General features: G+C 28.7%; 1 protein-coding gene across 2 annotated transcripts in view; it reads right to left on the bottom strand.

Moving 5' to 3' along the window:
- Positions 1-1652: 1652 nt before the first annotated feature.
- LOC129963785 (tyrosine-protein kinase SRK3-like) overlaps positions 1653-15887 on the bottom strand; it is a 54017-nt gene continuing 39782 nt past the window's right edge. For both annotated transcript variants that reach the window (XM_056078340.1, XM_056078341.1), the window contains exons 6-11: positions 12445-12597; positions 10209-10370; positions 7463-7722; positions 5219-5369; positions 3644-3775; positions 1653-2887 (exon numbers count right to left, since the gene is read on the bottom strand). In XM_056078340.1, the coding sequence (XP_055934315.1) occupies positions 2676-2887; positions 3644-3775; positions 5219-5369; positions 7463-7722; positions 10209-10370; positions 12445-12597 (1070 nt within the window). In that variant the 3' untranslated portion in view covers positions 1653-2675. The remainder of the gene's footprint in view (positions 2888-3643; positions 3776-5218; positions 5370-7462; positions 7723-10208; positions 10371-12444; positions 12598-15887) is intronic.

Raw genomic sequence — 15887 nt, 5'->3', positions numbered from 1 at the left:
GCAGTTGACAGAACAATTAAAAGCATTGTTGAATATAATGAAAACAATTTTGATTTTTTTTTTTTTTTTTTTTTTTGAAATTAGAGAAAAAAAATTCTTCTAAAATAAAACCATATAAATGGTTTATTTGATCCAGTTTAGATGCATGATCCCTGCAAATTAATTGAAAATTTAAACAATTCTGAAAAAACAAGAAAAAAATCTGGTGACTTTAGAGCTCTAAGCAATTATTCATCAAGAACTTATTTATATGGCCTTGAATTTACATAGCTTGCTAGAGAATAACAAATATGATGCTAATAGGAATGAATATGTAGTAGATCATTCATATTTTCCTTATTAACACAAATAAAAAAGACGACTTTTTTTGCATAATTTTTTTATATTAACATTTACATACATGGAAAAAAATTGTCCTTTTTTTTACAAAATACTTTCATTTTTTTTTTTTTTTTGGTTCGTAATAAGATGAATACAGAATTGGTTGACTATGACAAAATTCTACATAAATGAAAGAACGTTTGCTATATCTTCTAACAAACAGTTTAGATAAGATTTTTACATTTCCGTCGGCTTAGAACAGAATTAATTCCTTAACTATACTAACAAATTTTAGAGTCTACAGTTCGCTTTTTAAAATATCTATTTGATAGATGTTTTTTTAATCGCTGATTCAAAATGGAGTTTTCAGGAAAGGTCGGAAGCTTTTCGTCTGTTTCAGTTTTTAAATTAATTTTTATTGTACAGGAAATTAATAAGTGAATATTAGTAATGAAATTTAAAAAATGAATAGTTTCAAGAAATGAAGTTGCTGACCAAATAATCACAAATCCTATTTCACTCATTCCGAATAGCATCGTTGAATTTGGTCCTTCGCCTATATTTAAATCATAGAATATAATATTTCAATTAAATACTTGTGCGATAAAATAGGAGTCATGATGCAACGTTGTATGCGTAATGAATTTGTAGAGAAAACTGGAAGTACGTGGCTTCAGTTAGAGAGCAAATGTTGCATTTAGATACTATTAATTAAATATTTAACAAACATTTAACAGTCCTTACACTGTCTTAAAATACATAATAAATTTACTATTATACTTCAGTAAGGAAATTTGTTTGGCTGCAATGTATTTCATTAACTTTATTAAAATAATTAAGAGATTTAATATTAAAATTATTAAGAGATTTACTGCTGTTGTCTAAAAATTGTTCAGATTGGACTCAAACAGCTGCTTGATTAACTGTTTGGTAGACGGAACCATTATCTCGATCAAGAGGAACAGCTTTAAAAAGCGTTCATGTCATTAGTATTCAGAAATTAGAAATAGAACAAGCGAAAGTAAAAGACATTATGAATATGTTTGATGAATGAAAACGTTATAAATATGTTTGATTCAAAAGATTACTTATTTTTGTTGTTACATTAGAGGGAAACAAAAGAATGGTACAATGTATAAAACGTCATACTTGCATTCATACATCGTGTGCTGATGTTGATTTGAGAAACAGAAATTACTTTTGTTCTAATTGTGCTTAAAGAAATTGGAGTGCAATTTCGAAAATCATTTCTTTAATTGGACTCATGGCACAATTTTAATAAACTATTCTTTTCTACAGTAAAGGATAATTATGATTTTATTACAAATAAATAAATTATGAGCCTTTTTATTCATTATCATTAAAATCACATCTCTACCACTATGAATTTAAAAGTACCTATTTAAATGATATTAAACAAACTTTTCCTAAATCCTTGAATCAAATTATCTATTCAGAAGATTCTCTGATTTTTCTCTCGTCATTTGGCAGGAAACTTATCAAAAACAGAGAGAACGAACCTTCCAGATTCTTCTTTAAAGCCACATATGAACACGGTAACTTAAAAATGCAATGAGTCAGATTACTGAAATTTGATATGTTTTTGTCACCAGAATTGTAAAGCTGTATCAAATTTTGTACCAAATTATTTAAGGAGATGATTGTTTGTCAGTCTATTCATTCGTGAGAATATGAACGCGACAACTCAAAAACTTAACAAATTAAATGATGAATTTTAGTAAATAATATTTTAGTATAGGGGCATGGTAGATTGATGATTATGTCTTGACTTTGAAGGTTCCTAGGCTTAATATATAATTCCATCAAATATTCGCTGTGTAAGGCTGGCTGGTAAACGTTAAGTTAGTCATGAATCAAATATCTTTTCGTCGGTGATATTGATAACTTGAAGAGGTATATGGCAGCTTTGATAATGTCTTCAATATTTGATCACGATTAAAAAACAATTATTATTATAACTTAAAAAGGTACAACATTATAGTATTTGTTTTTCGTGATGCTTCTGTGGTCCCATTGCAGAATTTAGATTTGGGAATTATAAAACCTAAGTTCCATGCCACTCAGAGATCTCACTTGGGCCAACCTTATAAAATCAAATTTATATGTAGAACATATATCTTGAATTTTTTTTAAAAGTAAAGTAGTAAAAGTAGTAAGTAAGTAGTAAAAATGTATAAATTGGATTAATAGTCCGTGTGCTATCCTTATTGTATTTTAGTTTCTTCTAAAATATCGTAACTATCATATGTGTCATGTTCATCTCAAAATTCATGCCTTGTCTCATCTTATTGATTTATTGTTTGTTTTTCTTTACTCTAAGCCTACGTTATGTTTCAGTCTGCTTCTCTGTATGATGCTTCTGAAGTTACTGGAAAATCTGTGAAGAAGTGATATAAGAATTCAAAAGTAGGTCTGTCTTTGGGATCTTTTTTCCAGCACATAAGCATGATTTCATAAACAGGATCGGTGCAGTCAGGATCAGAGGGTTTTGGCATTCGATAGTCCTGTTTTGTTATTAGTTGCGATACCTGGGCATTCTTCAGGCCTGAAAAAGAAATGCTTTTATAAACATCGAGAGAAGATTTCAAAATTAAGGGTAAATTAATTTAATTAATTAAAAAAGAATGTAATTTTTTAACATTTTATGTTTGCGAAATTTTGTCTGTATTAAAACTTAACTGAGAAATATAAATATTATTCATTATACGAAGGAAAGAAAATGAGAAGTATTTTAACTATCATAAATTCGAATACTGAGATTCTGATCAGCTCTTATTTTAGGTATTTTCAAAATAAGAGTTGTGAACTTTTATTTGGGGCATGTAGATTTACGTTAGTTAAATAAACTTTAGCAGGAAAAAAATGAATGAGAATTTTAAATTTTCATTTAGAACAAGCAGATTTGAGTTAAATAAATAAGTTTTGGATGCAATATTCGAATGAGAGTTGTGACTTTTTATTCGGAGCCCTCAGATATGTGTTAATTAAATAAATGGAATTAATTAATGAGAATCATTAGTATTTTAGGTCATCAAATTAATTAAATAAACTTTAATTGAAATAAATGAAGAATTACCAGTTTTGTTTGGAACCCCATAGATTTTAATTAATCTAATGCTTTTAGATGATATAAATAAAATAGTATTTGAAACAAATTAGTATTCCATTTGGAGTATGCAGATTAAAGTTAATTGAATAGACTCTTGATAGAATGATGAGATTTGTGAACTCTCATTTCGGACATGCGGATTTATGTTAATTAAATAAATTTAATATGGAACAGATGTTTAAAATGGATTACCTGAATACGGAGTTCCTCCATGAGTAAATATTTCATATAAAACTATTCCAAATGACCAAACATCTGATTTTATTGTAAATTCCATTGTCGTATATGCTTCTGGTGCAGTCCATTTTATCGGTAGTTTTCCACCTAAACACGGACATAGATAATGCATGAATATTAGATGTTTCACAATTTTTTATTAACTTACTTTTATTATGTTATAATTTTTTAAATATATTTTCAAGATTGTGGAGTATATGCCATAAAATTTTTGTTTTGACATAAGTCATATTAAGCTTATATTATTGATAGTCATAAATGATAAAAATATTTGGATTGATATACCCCCCCCCCTCATATTTCATAAACACATGCGACTTAAATATTTTTTTTCTCCATTTCATGTTAAGTTTGCTCCATATTTATATTGCGAGCTCACAAAAGATAGCATAGAATTTCAGTACAACTATTACTGTTTCTACTAGTATCACAATTTGAAAAATATTACTAAAAAGGTAGTTGGCAATGTATGTTGATCAAATTTGTTCCATGTATTCAGTCATAGTTATTACAATTTGTGAAAATTTTGCCTTATTGTGTATTAACCGCACTTTTGAGGAAAGAAAAAAATGTTGAGAAAATGAAATACACTTAAAAAGGGTTATATTCAGAGTCAAGATATAATATTGTTGCGGAAATTCGTCCGATGTTTATCCGATGAAAAAAAGTCCAATAAGCCCGATGACGGAAAATGAAGCGGATGAGTTCTAATTCATTTTTTATAACCCTCTTCTTAACGCTAATAATTGTTAATCAACGAGTAAGAATAAAGGCTTGATTTTTCAAAATACTGTAATGTCAACTTATATCTGCAACTGAAAACAAAGCTATTTTGTCTGAATGAGAGCCTCGTCCTCTATTCTTTTAATGAATTTTGCAGAAGGGTTGAATTGATATATATACAATCAAATATAAGGATATTTAATCAATATTTAGCAATAAAAACTTATTAAACATCTATGACATTTCCATTATTTCCTTTCTACAACTGCCGTTTCTGAAGTTTGAAAGAGGAATTCACATTCAAGACATTGCCCTACACGCATCGTTTTTGAAGAAACTCCTGAAGAGCAGAATTGATAAACGTGATTCTTCACATTCAAGAGTTTGTATTGTAAAAACAAAATTATTGGAAATATCATATAAAAGAAATGATTTTCTTATCACTGTATCATTTCAAAATCTAAAAATAACTGCAATATCAAAAATCGATTTATAAATTAAAAATATTTATTTAAAAATGCATTAGAGACGTTTGAATTAAAATGCATGCTTGTTAATTGAAATATATGAGAAGCTTATGATATGCAATATCAAATCACCTGAAAATTAAAAATTATGTATCTCATGGATTAAAAACCATACTTACATATGAAACACTTTCATTTTAAACTAACAAAGGGTTAATAGATTTGTAAGGAAAGAGGAAAACGATTTTAGCAGATGCGAAGACGTGATTTTGGTTTCATAATGTAATATCAGTTACGAAAATAATTGGCGTAATTCTTATAAACCTGAGGTACTTCTTACCACTCGCTACGTATACGGCCTCATCCATGATTCTTGCTAATCCAAAATCCGCCAGTTTCACGATGCCGCCGTCTCCAACTAATATATTGCGAGCTGCTAAGTCCCTATGAATCATGTTGTTGGATTCCAGGTACGTCATCCCGTCAGCTATCTAGGCATACAGAAATATGATGTTTTTTAAATAAATAAAACTTGATCATCAGTAAAAGTTGCATAAATAAAACGGAATATGCGCAGTAAATTTGTTTTTTTCTGCACTTTCATAATAGTTTTGGAAAAATTTTGTTGTTTAAAAATCACAATTTTAAGCAGAGTGGAAATCTGTATAAAAAAAAAAATTGTTGATTCTATATGAAACAAAATAAATCCTGCTCGCATTTCTTTGGCGTTTTCAAAGAATAGGTATCAGGTATCAAGGTAATTAACCTTGATACCTGAACAATTTTTTTCTATGCAAATAATAATAATGATAAATAAAAATGTCCTAAAGCTGATATTCTCCAGATACAAAAATTAGATTGATTGATTAGCAGCTTTTGATGCATTTTTACGTTTAAAATCTATCTTCCTTTGTCTGAAAAATCCTTTTTGGGAATATTTCTCTCAGTTTGAGAATACAATAATTCAAAACAAAACGAAGCAAATGAATGAAATTTAATTAATGATTTTTATTGTAGGTTTATCTGTCAATCTGTCTGTTCGTTCGTCAAGAAGTAAACTCGAAAATTTGACATTCTACATGGATGAATTTTAATAAATAATCTTTGAATTTGATATGTAACAAATACATACATAACAAATTTTAGATTCAGTCAGTTAAAGGAAATTTAACTAAAATGCGTATCGATTCTTTTCATTTTTCTACGAAACTAAACCGAAAATGTTCCATACAGCTTAAATACATTTGAGAAAGTCAAGGAAATAAAATTTTTGTTGTATATTGCAATTATATTGGGTGTTCTATTAAAAAAAATCGAAATTCTCAATGGATTGTTAGTAGATACTAAAAGCAAAAATTGTAATGAATTATGGTGTCGCAAATCATGTTGAAAGAGTTGAAAATTGCGGAAAAAGCAAGCAAATTTAGACATCACGCTGAAAAGACGAAAAGAAAAATAATAACAACAAAGAATTTAATTGATTAATTATTGCATGAAATGTTGGAAGGAATGGCTATTGACGTCATTGCACTGTTACAACGACGTAAAAACTATTTCCGGATGCGCTCGAAGATACGAGGTATGCTTTTAATGTCTACCGAAGGAACAACAATTTGTATTGTGTTATCTTCCGTTGTATATATAGGCGTGCAACATGCCTCATTACACAATGACAGGCTACTTTGTGACATTTCAAAGAGAGCGAGCAGAAAAACAAGGTTACGTTGTTCTATTCATGCTTTTGGGCATCAAATACAGCTTCAAAACATAATCACCGAGGATTCCTGCTCACACGTTTACAGTAAAAGTCTGTTGGATTTTCTACGGTACAGAGGCATTTGAATTATCCATCACATACATACGTATATTATGTGTGTTGACAATGCCTTTTGGACTCAGAGTCTGCATGCAGTTTTCGAGATGTTCATCCTTGTGGTTTGAGAAGCCATTATGTGTTTCATCATAATTTTTGTTCTTCTTGACGTCTTCTAATAATTCTATGGCTCATTGATCCATTAATAGAACATTGCGTATTTTTATAAAGAAATAAAAGGGGAAAATATTTCATAATTATTGTTTCAGGCTGAATTAAGATGGGAGTAATTAAGTTGCAAATACCTACAGGATCAGGCTTTAAATTTGAAGTTTATGCATGATTCTTATCAGTTTAACTATTGGATTAACATCAAGAATAATGTTTGGAGAACCTTCAACACATTCTATAATTAATTTTTGCCCTTTTTTTTTCATTATTCATAGCTAAAAATGTTTCATGTCACCAGTTTGCTCAACATTTCGCTCAAAAATGAATAATTTGCAATTTTTAAAAGAATAAATGATTTTTTTAAAGGAAAGTAAGCAAAATTTTTAAAAAATTGATTAATTAAATGATTTTATTTAAGGACAATGGCAAAACATAACGAATTATAAGTTTTATAATCACTTAAAAACGTGGTTTACATTTGACATTGACAAATTCAATTTCTTTTTTATGACACTTATGTGTAACAAATAAAAATGTCTCATATAATGTTATCGTTATGTGTTTTATAATGAAACAACATAATAACTCCAAATTTCATACCTGGGCAGATATGTTGACCAGTGAAGGTAACCTCAGCTTCTTCCCAAGGTCAGTTTTGAGATAATGTTGAAGATTGCCATTGCACATGTATTCCATTACAATGCAAAAAGGTTCCTTTTCAGTGCATATAGCGTACAAACGCACAATTTTAGGATGGCAAATGGCTTTCATTACAGCAACTTCTCGACGGAATTCGTCAGTTTGAACACCATTAGAGACGAGGCGTTTGATGGCCACTTCCACTGTACCATTCCAAAACCCTACAAAAATTTAAGAACTTCCCCTTAACCAAACGATAAAAAGCATGCCGAATAAGTGGCCCATGATAAATTATGAAAAAAAGCCATTTAATATTCTTTGCACTAAATATTTCAAAACACATATTTTGATTATTATTTTCTTAAATGCTGGTTTTAGAAACGCCATTTCATTTAAAGGATATTTTTGAATCCATACTTCACTTATAATTCAAACTCTTGGAAAATATATATAAAATAAAATAAAATTTGTTCTTTTACTAAAAAGTCACCACAACTATTTAAAAAAAACATTCTATTATTCAACTGCCGTTATGTTTATATTGTGGAATAGAATTAGCTTCATATTATACTCCCCCAAACACACACATCAATAAATTTAAATATCGAAATCCTTTAAATATTAGATAATGCAAAATAATCATTCAATTACTTGAATAACAATGGTTAGCTTATATTAATAAAGTTAAAATACGGGTGTAAGAAGCTTATTTTAATTTAGTTTGAAACCAGAAACAGAGCCAATGAAGTGAATGTAACTTACAAGCCCTATTAGTTGACATCATTAGTGGACCATGCCATATTAGATTATAATTATACGTTGTAGTTAATCTTTCCGATATTAATAATGGACGAAACAACATTAATTGAAACAGATGATATTCATATGTTAGAAAATATCTATAGATTGCTTGATGCAATTTGCATAGTGCCATAATCGTCCATACCACTCTACAGGAATGATTGTTGCATTTAAACTACCAATCCTGGAACGTTATTACTTTTTGGGTAATAGATTTTCACTAAAAAGGGTTTTTTAAAATGTTAATTACATTTTCAATAAAAATTATTATTAAAATTCAGTGTTTTCCCTCGATAATATAGGGGCATATTATTAAACAAAAATATTCTTACACCACTTTAAAATTCAAAAATAAAACTGCTATGGGATGACAATTTTGTTTTTGTGCAATTTTTTTCTTCAATTTTAATAATTATTTAAAAATCTTTCTCTGCATTTTACAACAATGCTTTTAACTGTTTTAATAATTGCTTTTGAACACATCACACATTGCGACGGTATTAAACGCATCTTCTGTCTGTACGTGATCATTACTATAAATAAGAACAAAATCTTAAAAATAACATAAGAACAAACAAATTTAAAATACTATCATGCTTCAACTTTTCAGTCTGGAGGCTTGAATTAATTTTTAAAAAATACTGTAGTAAATGTATGTTAAGGATAAAATTTTAAATTTTCTCAGAACTGCAAGAAGAGTTAGAACAAAAGTGAGAGATTGAAGGATTTGGCTCTCTGAATAATTCGGTAATAATAAATAAGCTACTAATGTTTTGTAATGAAAAATGTACTTTTTAAATATGCCAACGATTTGGAAATAACATTTATAACTAACTTTTGATTCATAATTACAATGTTTATTTTTATAAGGCAGCTGTCCCACGGGGGGGAGGACAATTCGTAATTGAGGACGAGAAGCTTCCGGTATGGTGGTTGTTCTCTCCATCCTTGTAGGTACACGAAAAGGTGGAAGTCTGACTCCTCCCATCGATGGTGGGAAGTACTTCCTTAGGGAAGAATTGCACCGTGGCCGGTGATGACTTTTAGGACTCAACCACAGCGTCCGCCAGTGTTGCTGTTGCGGCGGTCCGGTCGTTCAAGTTTTTCCATATGCCAAGGTCGATGTAGCCAGTTTGTGGTTTATAAAGCGGCTGCAAATTATTTCTTTGTTTTAGATGAAAATGTAAGCTTAATCAAGGATCTGACATGGACTGATACTTTAATATTTTACCTATGTTCACACAATTAGGACATAAAAATATAGAACCCAATCCATAAAAATGTGAATCCTGTAGGATAATTGAATCTGCTTTAGTCAACAGCAGAGAATCTTCCGAACGTTCCTACATGAAATTATTAACAGATTTTGTACAACAAAGTTATTTGATCAACATGTCAATTTGATTTGATTGACACGTTGATCAAAGAGGCATTATTACATAGCTCCTGTGTCCACAGGAAAGAATTAAAAAAAAAAGATATATTTGCAATTCAGAGTATTAACTTCTATACATTACATTCTTCCATTGTTACATACATTACATTCATTCAAAGATGGAAACATATCAATTCATAAAGAATTGGTCTTTTATTAACGCTTAAATCTACTTCTCTATCACAAAGTGCTTAAAATAATTCACATCCTTTATTCCCCGGTCCTCAAGAAAAGGCGTGATCTCCGATTTCAGAAAGATGAGTTCATTTACTAAGAGTGAAAAAATGAAATAAAGAGAAAATTTGGAAGATATAACAGATTGTAATAAATGTGCTTATGCTAATATCTTTTAATTTAGCACAGTAGACTCATCTGATATCCTAAGATGCTCTTTTCTCAGCCATTGAGTAAGAAAATGTCATTCATATGGAAGATATCATAGGGAAAATATATAAATAAATATTCACTTGCCATAAAATACTTCGCCAAAATTTCCTTTTCCGAGTGTTCGAACAAATTGTAAACTTTCGAATGGAACTTCGTATTCATCTCGAGAATTTGGCAAGGGTCCTAAAATGGCTGGTCGTGACCTGAAGCATGGCTGTTCTAATCTTCGACATAAACCATCGGAATCTTTTGAAAAAAAAAAAAAAAAAACAAGAAAAAAAGAAAATACTTTATATTTCAAAAATGCTTCAATTTTAAGAAATCAAAATTCAACGTGAACTTGAAAGAAAAATTCAACTTACCTGACTAAAATTATATATGATTTAAATTGAATGAGTTTTTGTACAATGCCATCAGAAATTTTTAAATAATTTGCAATGATTAAGTTTTCGTTTCACATGAATATGCACATAACCAATGGCTTAAAAAAATTTTGAAACTTGTGTTATATATATTTTTGATATATTCTTCAAAGCTAGAAAGTGTAAAAGTTTTTTAGACCATTTAGCATATTTATAAAAAAAATTTAGAAGTTTAGAATTTAGAAGAATTAGTACCTATTTTAATCATTTTTTCAGCAGATTTTAAAACAAAGCAATTTTAGTAGTTATTTATTTTTAATTTACCAATAATCTTTAACTGTTATTATTTAGTATTATTTTTCATTTTCAATGGTGTTTTTCTTATGATTTCTTAATCCTGTTACACACCTCAATGCACATATAATTTCAGTTTGTTCGCATAATTTTCTATCTTACTAAAAAATTTGAATTTACTCCAAATTTTCTTAACTCATATAATTGTATAATTAATAATGTATCATATTATTTTCTAAATTATCATATTATTGGTATTATATTATTCTGAACAAAAAATTAGAACAATTTAACTTTTTCAACAAGCGCGATTTTTTTTTTTTTTTGAAAAGTAATGTTCTTTTTGACTAAATCCTATAAGGCGTTTTTCTTTTTAATATTTCTGCATTTGTAAATATTGTTCTTTAGACTCTTTTTTCCTATTTATTATTTATTTTCTCATATATACTAGCATTTTTTTTTTTTTTTTTTTTTTTTGTAATCTGTTCTTTTATATATTTTTATAAAGATAGTTTATCGTCTGCTTTAAGTATGAAAACTGGACAGTTAATATTCTGCTTTATTTTTAATTTGCAAATTGGCAACATACATTCATATCTAGTTTTATTCTTTAACATATATATTTATTAGACAGAATTTTAGTGAATGTGTAGATAAATATCTCTACAGCTAAAAATTCATTTTTCCCATCAATCAGTTTATCTGTATAGTATAATCATGGTTTGTGTTCCAATATGTTTCAAGTAAGTTTAATTCCTTGATATTTTGTTAAAGAAATATACTAATCCATATTCTGTATGATGTCTTATTTGAAATCTGATTGAAGTCGACGTTTCTAATGCTTTAATTAATGCCTTATTTTTTTGAAAGAAGACGGATTCTTATTTTTCTGGTTTATTTTGTTCGTATTATTTTATAATAATACTATAATAATCTTAATAATGTGTTCCGATTATATATTTATTCAAAAGCATAAGAAATCTCTTAAATTGGGTTATAACTTTTGAATATTTTCTTTAAAATGGATTCTCTTTAGTCGCGTGTTTATCCAAATAAATGTGATCGCGCTGTATCCGTCAGATACACCAGTGTATATTGTTAACGTTAGTAGATAATATGGCTTAGTAATAGAATAATATAGATATATAAACACAATTTAAAGTAGACACAAATAAAAATAAAATAATTTTTTTTTCCAAAAAAACTAGGATGATACTAAAAATCCTTTTCTCTCACGCATAGCATCTAGTTACTGAAAAAAAAGTAATTGTCTATCTGTCAGATAAAGCACGACTGACGGAATGTTAATCTAATACATATGGTACAGAACACCTCTCAGATTATGGCGAATGTCCCGACTATAGAGAATAATATAGACATTTCTGAAATATAAAGTAATACATTTTTTAAGTGTGGAAAACAAGCCATCAATATGTTAAAGACAAAAAAAAAAAAAAAAAAAAAAAAAGAAAGAAAAAGAAAAAGAAAAAAGAATACTATGTTAAAGTATTGAGTAAGAGCACGTGACAGACAAAACATGTACTGAAAAGACGATGGTTTCAAGTTTTAACATAAAAGAATGGTTCATCACCAGTAACATGTTCTAACACATGCATCGAACTGTACGTGCATCCAACACGTGCTTCAAAAAAAAATTTACTCACTGAAATAATAAGTGACTAGATCCTTTAAGGTAGCAAACGGTTTTCTTGGGGATATAAAAAATCCTCCTCTATCTAATGTTCGAATTTTATAATGTCTTATTAAAACTTCGTTTGAATTGTGATCTATATCCTTGACGGACAGCGCATAGGAACCTAAAAGAGAAAGAGATTTAAATCATATATGATGCTATATAACTACAGAAGTGTGTTTACCATTTTTTTTCACTTCATATATATATATATATATATGTTGAAATAGATGCCTTTGCAAACATTGTAGCTCGAGAAAACAGTTTTCAAATCCTCTTTTTAAGAAAATCCTAATTTATTAGTCTTGGACTGGTAGACACAAAAATAATTGAACTGAATAATATCAACACTGAACTGAAAGTAAATGCAAAATAGAAGGTTTAAACAGAAAGAAAATAGGTATACGGTTTCAATAGATATTACTTCAAAATTTCCTAACTTCACAAATCTTAAAAAAATGAAATCAGTAACTATTTTTTTCAGCAATAATTCTTCTTCCGATAACCCAGAATTATTTTAAATTACGTTATAAACATTACTCATCGCCAATATAACAGATTTTTGAAAATTAATTATAATTAGTTGATTGTTCATATAATTAAACTTATTTAGTCCGTATGATGTAATTCTAAATAATGGAATGGTTTGTTAATTTCTCGATTTCGAAGTATAGAAGGAAAAAGTATAGTAATTTACAAAACAGTTCCACTTGCATTTTAATGAATCTTCAAATGTAAGACATGTACGCAATAGTACTTAGTTTGTAATTTAGTTTGGTGACAATTTTAATAGTATGTTAGTAGTATAATTAGTAGTTTTAGATATGCAAGTTTAGAAAAGAATTTTGAGCATCGAAAATTAAGTTTTGACTCTCGAACTAAACCAGAGTATCTTAATTCCCGAAAACTTTCACGCATGCTCTATAATAACGATTTTATCTCTCCCCTTCACATAAAAATTGAGGTCCTTGGGCAAAGCTATAAACGCCATTATTAGTCAGATTTTTATTCATGATTCGATACCTTAATAAAGAAAATTCATTATTTAAATTATTATGCCTTTTGGGCACCTTTTTACTTTCCCTTATGCGTAGTATAGAAAAAAAATTTAATTGTAAAGTAATTCAAACTGGAGATTTTGAGGAACTTTTTTCGTGTTTAAGACTTTCTTGAATTCGAAAAGCACATTTTTAGAAAATATGCGATATAAAGATAAGTCAAAAACGTTTTGAGCTAGATAGCTGAAATCTTATATACGGTTTTTACACCAAATTTGCAGATTTCTATCAAATTTCGAGAAAAATCTATTCAGAGGAAGTCCGTTTGTCCGGCTGTTCGAATATAAGTTAACATGATACCTAGAAAAAGAAGAGATATAGATAAATAAAGTTGGGTACACAGATTTAACATCTACAATGTAAACAACTGTAGAATTTTGGGCCAGATCCAACTACGAGTTGACTGTCTTTCAGTCTATACTTTCAGAAACATGTAAAGGTGATTAATTCAAAAACGTAGTGGCTTAAATCTGTCAAATTTGGCATGAAATTTGGCGACTACAATGTTTTGTGTCAAATCTTTGTCTCATTCGGTTGAGAAAAATCTGTCTAAAACACAGATTTGATTTTTGGATACTATTAACATATGCCAGGGATTAACTGCCAAATTATTCGCAAGGACAACATAATAGATTCAGTTAAAATGCTAAATTCACGCCGAAAGTTAATATTTCTTAACTACTGTACGCCAGTGTCATGTAAGGCATTCTCTGGTATGGCAAGTTTATTAGGGAGTATGCTCGAGAAAATTTTGGGTAGATCACTCTGGCTGGTTTCTGTTTTTATGATGTTGAATTTTTTGCTACGATAACCTCCACAAACATTACTCGAAAGCAACGATTTTATACTATCTTAAAATTCTAATTGTCATCTATTCAAGCATGCTGATTTAAGATTTTTGATTCCTTTTCCTGATTGTAATTATTTTAATTTTTTTAATTAATTTTTTGAAATTCCTTTTAATTGCACTCTCAAAACTTATCCATATATAGTACGTTAATTATTTTCACTATGCCGAGTAGCTATATGCAAGAAAATGAACACAATGACTTAAAATGTGCATAATTTTTTTTCTTTCTTGGAGATGAGTGGAATCATGCAAGTAATTTCTTAAAACTATATGCGAAATTTTAATTCTACTGGAATAGGAATTTGTATGTAAAATAGATCTTTTAAATATATCCCATAATCAATTGGACTTTTGTTAAATTTCATAGTAATTTAATTTTCTAGTAAATGAAACCGAGTATGTGCTTAGATAAAGTATTTCTTCCGCTGATATATTCATTCACATTTTGTTATAGTTTTACAATTTTGATGTAAGGACAACATTTACAGATTTCATTTATTTAGAATGTTGCAATTTTTGAATTATGATTTTTGGATAAACATGAATAGGCAAGAAATATAATATCTAAAACAAGTACAATAAAGGAAATCGAAATCATTGAAATATATAAAGATCTCGAAGTCAAAATTGTTTCATGAATGAGTTCATATAAGAAAAAGTAAAAACCCAAAATAAAAAATGAAGCAGAATAATATATGAATGGCCATATAGCTATGAATACGAATGAATTTTGAGTTACAGGTATTTCAAATCATGCGTTCGAGAATGAAAAGAACAAAACTAATGAAATGACTGAGCAAAGACATAAAAGTTGATGACCTGAATGGGGGACTGAAAAGTCACATGGCATTTACGACCGCTCGTGTCTTCTGAAGTTTCTAACGCAACTAAATTGAAAATCGATCTGTCAATAACGAATTCATTTGTTAGAGATTCTGATATTGTGGATGCTCAAGATGTCGCCAATTATTTTACTTTGAGTATCCTACTTACTGTTAATCACAGTACGGCTTTCTCTGGTAAATTCTGCGCAACGCAGTAAGCGTATTAACGTATTTTTTAAGGCGTACTGATATATGCATTTGTTAGGGATGTATCCCTACATAGTACGAACAAGCTTTACCTTTTAAACCTTACTTTTACCTTTTAAATGTTTTACGTCTCTGCTTCTAAAATTGGGTCCCGGCCCTAGGTAGCAATAAATATAATCTGAAAAAAACTAAGAATAAGAAATAATGTATTAGGTAAATATAAATAAATGAATTAAAATGAACCAAGAATTAAAAAAGGGAAAGGCATTTCACTCGCATGATTTACGTGGGGTTTTAATGCTTACTTTTCAAGTAATTTCTGGGTTTTAAACTGGAAATATTTTAAATGAAAGAGAAGAAATAAGAATAAAGAACAGGGAAAAATTTGATAACTAAAAGATATAAAAAAAGTAAGTAGTGAAGGTACGAAATTATAATAATAATTAATGAAAAAGTTGACGATTAAAGGATATTG

The sequence above is a fragment of the Argiope bruennichi genome, chromosome 3 (assembly GCF_947563725.1).
Source record: "Argiope bruennichi chromosome 3, qqArgBrue1.1, whole genome shotgun sequence".
NCBI lineage: Eukaryota > Metazoa > Arthropoda > Arachnida > Araneae > Araneidae > Argiope > Argiope bruennichi.
This window is presented reverse-complemented; position numbering and strand designations above follow the sequence as displayed.